Here is a 9,774-nt window from a genome sequence, read left to right as displayed (position 1 = left end):
ATATATAAGGAATAAGAAATCGTTTGACGAGTGGGGAGGAGGAGGGCGAGAAATTAACGCGAGTTTAGAGGAAAGGACGAGAAGCAGAAGAGGTTGGCAGGTCAGTCCGCTCGGCCGGCAATCGGTTCTCTGCGGGGGCATCACCGGGGACGCGGTGAAATAGTGGAGGCTCGAGAGTGGAGGAGAGCACGACCTCGGCCGAGTGGGGAAGAGATGGGTGGCACCTGGACAGCCGGTCTCGAGGGACCCGGGCGCGTAGGATTGGCGGAGAGACAGGGGCCAGCCGGGGCCCATTGGCAGGCCAGGGTACAGGCGTGTATCGAGGGGCAGGTACAAATGGCCCCTACCAACGGGGGAAGATCGGTTCCCGTCGGTGAACCCGTGGCTCTCCTTAGGCGCCTTCGATGCAGTCGAACAGGTCGCAGCGATCGCGAAGCGCCAGTCCTCTCCCGTCCATCGACGTGGCCGCACCGTGGATCGTGGATGTTCGAGAGAGACAGAAAGAGGGAGACGAGTACAGAGGGAGAGACAAGACGGGGGAGAAGGAAAAAAATCGTTGGATCGGGGACGGCCAGGAAAGGAGGGACGGAGAAGAGAGACGATTGGAGAGAAGGAGGCGCGGTGAGTAGAGAGCCACGCGAGCACGAGCGTGGATCATCCGGAGCAGAGTTACTCGGGGGCAGTCGAAGGATTTGCATCGAGGGGAACGGTGCTTGAGAGTCGGTCGCGTGTCTTGTTTTGAGAAACGAAGAGGAGAGGAAGAGAGGAAGAAAAAGGAGGGAAAAGAAGGTGTAAATCGGCATAAATCGCGTGACATCGCGCTGAAAAGACGTGAGAAACGAGGCCAAGCATCTCCACGCCTAGGATTTTGGAAAGATTGTACGTGTGNTATATATATATAGAGAGAGAGAGGAGAAAAGTTATTTTTTTTGTTCGTTTGTAGTGAACCGAGACACCGGTTAGCCTGCTCGCAGTGTTATCATCCGACCTCTAAGGTGAGTGAAACTTTATATTCACGTTGTTCGTTTAGTGACTGCGTTTCTTATGCGGGCGTTGATGTCTCCGCCAGAATTGCGCGCTGCCACTAGCGTTCAAATCTCCCCGCGCTTTTTATTTTATTTTTGACAATCTGTGATCGTATAGAAATACCATTCATTATTCTATATTCCATTCTATTCGTGAATTTGTTATATACGAATAATTCTTTTTTTTTTCTTTTTTTCTTTTTCTTTTCTTTGACTCGTGTTTACCAAAACTTCGAGCATCGTGGAAGGGAAAATTGAATCGTGTGTTTGGTGTGGTGAGAAACTGTAGGCAGGAGACACAACGGGAGGGGACAACAAAAAAAAAAAAAAGACTAATGATAGTTATAAAAACTAGAAAATAAATCATTCGCGTTCAGCCGGTAATCACCGGCGTTTCGTCAATCTTACAGTCCATTCACCGCTCCATTTATCCCTCGTAAATTAAAGTCTACATCCAAAGTGTCTGCGTTGCTCGCGATTATACCATGGCGTGAAATTGATAATGCAACGTAATAGCAGCCTAAGTACGCTCGACCGTAAAAAATATCCCTTCGACTAGTAAATTTTGATTGGATTATAATTGCGAAATCGTGAGGCCGCGTGCTGTTGTACGCGGTTCGGCCGATCGTTGTTATCTCATCGAACCGAGAATAACCGCCCGTTTTATTCTTAACACTTTCGATCAAAAATCCTCGGATTAGATCCTATCGGATTGATCAATCGATTCTCTTCGAAGAAATATTCAACAACTTTATCTTTGTTGAATTATACAATTAATATCCTCCATATATTCTTCTCTTCGTTTAACAATTTTAATTGTTTTAATAACAATCGAAAATTCGTTTTTATTGTATATAACGTAATTTCAACATTCGATCGCCTCTCTTCAACGGAACAAACATCCTTCCCTTCCTCGCAACAAGCTCATCACAACCGCAAACTTTCATATGCCTTTCGTGCGTCCCTTTTTTCGCACTCTTGAACTCCTTTCGAAGCCAACTATCGAAACGATGCGATCGGATATAGGGTTGGTCGCAAATGAAAACATTATCGTCGTCACCCCTCGCGGCATCCTGTTGCTATAATATTTGCCTACTGGTAGACAGTGGCGTAATTCGGCCCGCACAAAGGCCGGCACTTTTGTCGTCTGAATAAAAGCGAGCAAGAGTCATGGACGTGGAGCGTTATATATACACTCGGCGCACGTGTGCACCGAGGAAGAGGGAACCGAGGCGGGAAGCGAGACAGATCGAGCGGAGCGTTACAATTACTATGCATAGATGCCCCGTCTAGGGTCTCCCATGTCAAAATATATTTATTGCCCCCCTCCACACCCTCCCTTCTTCTGTCTTCTTCCTTCTTCTCCTCCTTTTAACCTGGTTGCGGTGTGTCAGTCATCATTGTTACCCTTTCATACGGTTATTACCCACTTGTACATCTGTAGAAGCTTGAAGAGCCTTTGAAAAATAAAGCCTTATTCACCTTCATTTCTTCAGGTATTTATGTACGTGTTTGAAAAAGCAGTAAATCGAAAAGAGAGATGAATTCGCTCCTCGACGAGGAGGAAGATTTCGAAGAAGCAGAAGAAGATTTCCGTGGCTAATTTTTTTTTTTTTTAGGTGAAAGTTCGTAAAAAAAAAAAAAGAAAAAGAAAAAAACTGCACAATCGCCGTGAACTTTGAAAACGACCGTCTCATCGGGGAGAAAGCGTGAATATAATATATAATAGCTTTAAGGTTTCATCGAGGAAGTCTGGAAATAACGATCCAACCTTAATTCGAACGATGGGACTTTTTTTCTTTTTTTTTTTTTCGAAGGGACAATTAACGGCTCGAATCCCTTGGTCACGAATCTCCGTAAGCCGACTATAAGAATCGTCGATCCTCATTTGCATGCCAACCCCTCGGTCGGTGTCACCAATCGGGGTGCGCCTGCGATCCGACTTAACGCCTTTTCGCCTTCGCCTTTCGTTTTCACCCCTTCCCTACAATCGAAATCGTAAAACCTCGCACGAATCCGCATATTAAGTGCATTCGTTTCTGCCATTCTTCCCATTGGCGGCGAAGAGAAAAAAAAAAAACACAGGTTGTCCAGGTGATCTTTCTGGTGTTGCAATCCAATCTGTTGAAAACTGGTCACGTCGAATCCAATTTTTTCTTTCTTTCCTTTCCTTTCCTTTCCTTTTTTTTTTTCTTTCTTTTTCTGGTAGTCGACATATTCGATAGGAAGCAATATTCGTGTTTAGAAAGATGGCGCGTTTTCCAGTTAGTCCTTATCTCGACAGTCCCCTGGAACATGCATTTAACGGTACAGGGAATGGCTCGGATTCTACGGATCCGTTACTTTTCTAATCTGAGCCGATGCACTCCATCCGATACGCGATAATTCGCGAATTACAGGGAATCACACTTCTCCGGGCTTCCTCCCATTTGCATTTTCAGTGGGAGGGAGAAAGGAGGGGAGGGGAGGGGGGGGAGAGAGGAGGAGAGGAAGGGAAACACTCGCTTTTATCGTATGTTTGACGCGACTTAGCCAATCGCTTAGAAAGTAACCGAGAATACGTTTCGACGTTTTTTTCTTTTTTTTTTTTCCTTTTTTTCTTTTATCTTTCTTCCCGTACGTGAAGGAAATGGTTGATCATCCCGTGCGAGCGCGGGAAAAATGGTACAGTTTTCACCGAAAAGAAATTTAACGGTCATCATCCTGTGCCGCGCGTAGTATGCGAGAAATGTAGCTGGTAAGAAAGAGCTTCTTTTACACGGTTAGTTATTCCGATTCGAACGCGAAGAAATGGTTGTTTGCAGAGAGATTAGAATAGAAATTTAATTCTCATTCCGTATCACACATTAAAGGAACACTTATTTCCATTTATTAGTGATTCCATGTGAACGCAGGAAAGTAGCGAAGAAATTCATCACCACATTGAAAATGTAGTGAATGCAGATGGACGCTTGTTTAAAATATGCTTGATTATCCCATCTGAATCTCTAAGATAATGCAGATATTTAGGAGAAGTAATTGAATGCCACACGTTTGTGCCACATTTTAAAACTTCTTCTTCTCGCGAGAATATTCTTTCGAGATCCTCCTATAAAATATGACTTCCGAATGTGGCACGTTTTTTCTGCATTCACACGTCATTTTTACGCGAAAGAAATTCCGTATGCATTCGAATTTATTTCCTCTCAATTTCTCGATAAAACAACGAAAATGAACATGCACCGTCAATTGGAAGATTAATGATCGATCATTTTACTCCAAAATAGTAAATTATTCCGAATTAAACGCGAACGATACGTTACTCTAACAACATGTTAAAAACTATGCGACTTATCTTCCAGAGATACACTTAACTTAAATAATTTCTAAAAAAACATAAATACAAGAATTTGGCGCGAAAATATAAAAAAAGAAATGTAACGTTTAATGTCCCTCGAAGCGTATCCGGAAAGTGGTGTTCAAGTCGAAGAATTTTCGATCTGCATTCGAACTTCCGAGACAATTTCGAGACGCGATATCCTTGGGGCCGTTTGCGTGGAGCCGTTTACGATACCGTAAATCAACGACGCCGCGCTTAATCGTCGAATAAAAGGAAATTAAATTGCATAGGGACCCGCGTCGCGGATCCATGGATCGTTCCGCCGGCGAGAAAAGCGCGCGCGTAAAATCGCTCGTGCTCAAAATCGAGCGTAAATCAATGGAGGAGCGCGATTAAATCGAAGTTTACGACTGTACGTTCATTCTGTTGCTATTTGCCCATATGTAAAGCAAATTGACAGAGATTTTTCAAAAGGCTCCATTAAACGGTCATTGTTTAATAATTTAACATTCCGTCGTGCGAAGGCTTTTCATAAGCCTTCTCCATTTACGATTCCACACACACACACACAGGAATGGGTGAGAAGTATTATTCAATTTTGTAGCCAATGATAATTGTACGAGTCCATAAGAATTAAATGTTAACGTATCGTTTATTCTCTCGATTTTTCTATCCAACGAATAATAATTCCATTTTCTCGCAAGAAATTCTTACGTGGATATATTAGATACAGGTTATCCATATTCGACGCATCTCTTGCTTCTATTATTTCATCTTTACTCTTTTCCTTAGCGAGACGTTCGTAACTTATCGTCATTTTCATAGAGGTTTCACTTGCTTGTGTACACATCGTGGATCACGTTTTTCCTATGAAAAATACAACAATTCGAAGAGAATTATTCGTTATATAAATTAATACAGAATTCGACTTCGAATACATTACTCTCGAGATCCTTAACCCCTCGTCTCTCACAGTTCCTCGGCATAACGAATTCCTCGCATGCGATTCCAGAAGAGGATTCTCACAGGCGGCAAGGGTTGGTCGCCGTCGATTAACTTCGAGTGGTTGAGGAAAATCGTCTACACAGAGAGAGAGAGAGAGAGAGAGAGAGAGAGAGAGAGAGAGGTGTTAAAAATTGGATCGGTCACGGGACGAGGAGATGAACAATACTCTTGGTCGGTTCGTCAGCGAAGGTTTCTCCTTCACGAATGCGCTCGTAAGAGAGAGAGAGAGCGGGTTCGGCTTCGTGGGGCTAAACTGTCGCGATAAATGATCCTGCAGAAGGTTATTAATTGTCTTTGACTCCCAACCGGGCGCTTTATGGATCGCGAAAACATATTAACCGAAAAGAAGCTCCTGCCGTCCTCCCTTGCCATATGCTCGGATCGGTGTGGTAGTGTGAGCGACAATCCGAGTGGATTCGAGTGTCTGAATAGCGTATACAACGATCTGGAGCATCATTTTTCAAGGACTCGATCGACGTGCCAGCGAGGCGCAGCCATCATCCATCAAACCGATCGTTAAAAACGCATCCAGAACGATACAAATTGCGCGACCTGTTCCTGCCCGCATTCTCGTCGCACTCCAGTTTCCCTTTCTAACCGATTTTCCTCCATCTTCGTCCCTTTTAAAAAGCCGTAAGGTCGGATAACGCAATTCCCAAGCTAATGGCTAAATTGATTTTTACAAATCTTGTTAAGTCGAACATTTCAATTAAATGTTATAACGTTCTTTCGATATTTGAGGTTCTAAAGAAAAAAGTAATATTAAAAAAGATATCGTTTAATCGCCGTGTATTATAGATATTATTAAAATTTCGATCAATCGATTTAATTGGGGAGAAATTACAACCACATTTCGAATATAGCTCCCCCACAATGTAATTTTATCTCCTTAATATTAGAGTCTTGCCACGTTATCGTTAATTATTCTTAACATTGTATTTCAATTAAATTAACCGCAAATTTCATCCGTGATCTTCATCTAATACGAATAATCCCTAATTTATCGATATATGGTAATAAAGTCAACTCGTAGGAATTTGCACCCGAGAACACCCATCTTCCTACGATAAAGTAATCCAGAAGCAGTAAACGATCTTGTTCCAAGCATCGCGCCTCGGGTAATAGCAAACGAAATCGTCCCGTTCGTTCCCCCTAATTGGCGATAAACGGGCATAATCGTCGGTATATATTTTAACCAGGCCGCATGATCCACGCGCTCGTGGCCGCGTAAATGCGCCTCGCGATAAGATCGCGGAGCACCGGTGCCCGAGCGCCCGGCTGAGTTTCGTGCGAGAAATTCCCTTGACGCCGCGCTCGTTCATACGCTCGTTCGTGCACACCCGTGATATATCGACTTCGTTCTTTCGACCGGACTCATTAACTCATTAACTTAGCGGGAAAAATGGCCGGCCGTATATCAAACGCGCGGCCGGTAATCAAGCGGTCATTCTTAACTCGGCCGTAAATTCGCGAATTAATAACAACCGCCAATTAATTAAATCGCGCTTTCCCTCGTGGGGAAATCGGTGTATCGGTGGAACTGTAACAACGATCGTCGACCACTCCTGTCAACCTGGGTAATTGCGCATCGCGCGAGCTCCGGGAAACTCGTTTGTGGCAGGGCGCTGCCATCGCCGTGGGGAACACTCGGCAATCGACGAAAGATTATTCGAACCGTTTAATTGGACGATTATCTCGCGGACACGCTTTTCGAGTTTTTGCCGTGTTCCTTTCGTGCCGCGTCGAGGCTCTCTATTAGAGAGGGGGAGGCCGAGGGAAAATTAATTTCGAGGAAATGGAATGGCCGTCGAAGAGCGCGACACGGTTTATGGGCGGCGAGATATCCTCCGTTCTCGGAAACTTGGATCTCGATGAAGGTGTCGAGGCCTCCGTTCCTCGCTTTTCTTTCCTTCGTTCTTTCTTCTTCTCGAATTTTACAGGCGTCGTGAATCGTCCGATTTAACAATGTTTTAGGTTAGAATGTTTTTTAGAACGACACCGAGGTACAAGATTCCGAATAACGTATGATAATGTGTACGGGAATAATGGGAATTTATTAGTTAAGTTACGAAAGCCTAGGGTCCGTTATCTCGTTACATCCAACTTTTCTTCGCTCGAAACAAGCAAAAGATTCGAATTAATTATACAAGTTATATAACTCTAACCAATTCGGGCAAACAAATATACGATTTTAAATTTACGAATCGTTTCAATACAATCCAAAACGAAAAAAAATCGTATCCTCTACATACGATCATACATCGTAAGAAATGCACCGTATCAGATTCATCTCGTTTCCATTCTTTCCATTCCACAAAGAGAAGATCCGAAACAACTCTGAGGAGGGGTTGCACGTCTCCTCCGAAAGGGGTGTCGAGGTCACAATGGGAAGGTGGAGGAAGTCATCGAGCGGGGATCGTCGAAAAAAAGAAAAAAGAAAAACTCTCTCATAAAGGGATAAACGTCACACGGGACTCGAGTTTAATGGCGCGTAAACGTTCGACGTGCCCCTGGAAGGACGCGCGCGTGGAAGGGTCCCCCTCCTTCTTCCACGATCCCTTTCGTGATCGTTCCTCTCGCAGACCGGCTTCGACCGGTAAGCCGATATTTGGAGCAGGTCGATCGACTTCATTAACGGACGAGTGCCAGGCAAATATTGACTCTCCTCGTGGAAACTGGGGTACGAGGTGCGCGCGCGTGTGCACGCGAGCCTTTGTGCAACGTCCGCCGGGACCGACCAGCCCGTCGATGGCCAGATTATCGAGTCGTCCGCCTTTTCCTCTCCTCCGCTCGCTTCGGCCATTTTTGCATATCAATGCGCGGCGACACGACTCCTCCTGCTGTCGGTAGTCGCGTTATCTGATGCTTCGTGCACGTGATAAGCGTCTACCTATGCCGAGGCTCCCGGAATCCCCCTCCCCCTCCCCTCGCCATAGGAAGAAATTTCACGGAAGAGAGGAAGGGGGATCCATAAATCCCTTTACCAGAATCTGAATATATTAAAAAAATATATTAATAACGAGGAATATCTTGGACGCAGATGCAAAAAAGTTTAATGAAAATACATCTTGAAAACTGTGGAATGAAGTGAAATTCACAATGGAAGTGTTGCAAGATTTTAGGAAAAGGATATTTCTTTTCGTGATTAAGGAAGAGAAATAATCAGAGATGCATTTCTCGAGGAAATATTAAACGAGACACTTTAGGGCCGGTAAACGGGCAGCAAACGCCAGCCTTGGCCCGGATCACGCGAGCTCGTGGGATAGAATCGATATCGGGCCGTGCACGGTTGTCCAGATCCTTTGTAAAATCAATAGGCTCGGCTACTTAAATGGTACCGTTCGCTGGTTATAGTCACCGGTCGGTTACGGGCCACGGATACGGTTACGAGAAGGCTGAATCGATGCGCTCTGTGATTTACTGTTAATCGCGAGACCACTGTTAATCAACGTCGGGCTGCGTGCACTCGGGCTCCGATATTCCTCACGCGGTTGCTCATCGATGGAAAACAACACGTCCCGATATTGGCTCCGCGCCCCGCTTTTTACGCCGCTTAACCTTTCCTCCTTTTCTCGTCTCTCGAAACGGCGGATAAAAAGAGAGAGAGAGAGAGATATCGAAAGCTCACGCTCTCACGCGTCCCGTTCCTTCGACGTGTTTTCTCCCCGCCTTGGAAATGGAATTATGGAGGCTTGTATTTCGATTTCGTTGCCTCCAAGCGTTAGGGATCAAGCGGTGCAAATGTCAGAGTTCGAAGACGAGTTGTCTTTTTTTTTTGGATTTGAGGAAGACGCTCGTGTTAAATAGATCCCCCCTTTTCGAGCGTATCTCCATCTCCTTCTCGAGGAGAGGATTCGAAAAGTGGATTCTTTTTTATTTTTTTCTTTTTTTTTTTTTTTTTTTTTTTTTTTTTCTATATAATATAAGGAAGATTGATGAAGAGAGATCTTCTCAAGCTTAATGAAATCTACGTAATATGGTTTTAGAGGAACGAGGAGGATAAGCCTCGTTAAACCGTGCAACCTTTAGATGACATAATATATTGCAGCTTTTAGCGCGGCGATCGTCAGGTGCATCGTATTTTATATCATCAAGGTATAATATAAATAATCTCTTACATAACCGTTCCGCTGCTCGCCTCTTATTCTTGACGCATCATCCCGGCAGCGAGATGTTATGTCTCGTGGTAATAAAACGTGGTGATAATTCTTTTTCTTTCGAAAGAAGAGGATTAACCGATTTTGATATTGCAAAGAAAGAAAATAATAATAAAAAATGAAAATAAAAAATCTTACGATCTCATAAGGAAATCCTCTATCTCCATCCAAGGCGTTATTATATTCCAAGGCAACGACTTCCGGTAAAATGGTTCTTCTTCGAAAGAGAAGATATGGCGAATAGGTCATTGTCGTGGTGAAAAGAGAA

At 44.2% G+C, this 9,774-nt stretch overlaps 1 protein-coding gene across 3 annotated transcripts in view; it reads left to right on the top strand.

Annotated features, from left to right (window-relative positions):
- The window catches only part of LOC102680745 (protein embryonic gonad-like), a 34,925-nt gene continuing 25,151 nt past the window's right edge, over positions 1-9,774 (top strand). The window contains exon 1 of one of the 3 annotated variants that reach the window (XM_031509069.1): positions 1-330. In XM_031509069.1, coding sequence (XP_031364929.1) covers positions 214-330 — 117 coding nt within the window. In that variant the 5' untranslated portion in view covers positions 1-213. Of the gene's footprint in view, positions 331-889; positions 996-9,274; positions 9,445-9,774 lie in introns of those variants that run through there. The other 2 variants (XM_006612754.2, XM_031509070.1) reach the window with 2 other exon arrangements.

The sequence above is a fragment of the Apis dorsata genome, unplaced genomic scaffold (assembly GCF_000469605.1).
Source record: "Apis dorsata unplaced genomic scaffold, Apis dorsata 1.3 scaffold_123, whole genome shotgun sequence".
In the NCBI taxonomy this organism is placed as follows: domain Eukaryota; kingdom Metazoa; phylum Arthropoda; class Insecta; order Hymenoptera; family Apidae; genus Apis; species Apis dorsata.
Note: the sequence above shows the minus strand (reverse complement) of the source record. Positions and strands in the feature narration are given on the sequence as shown.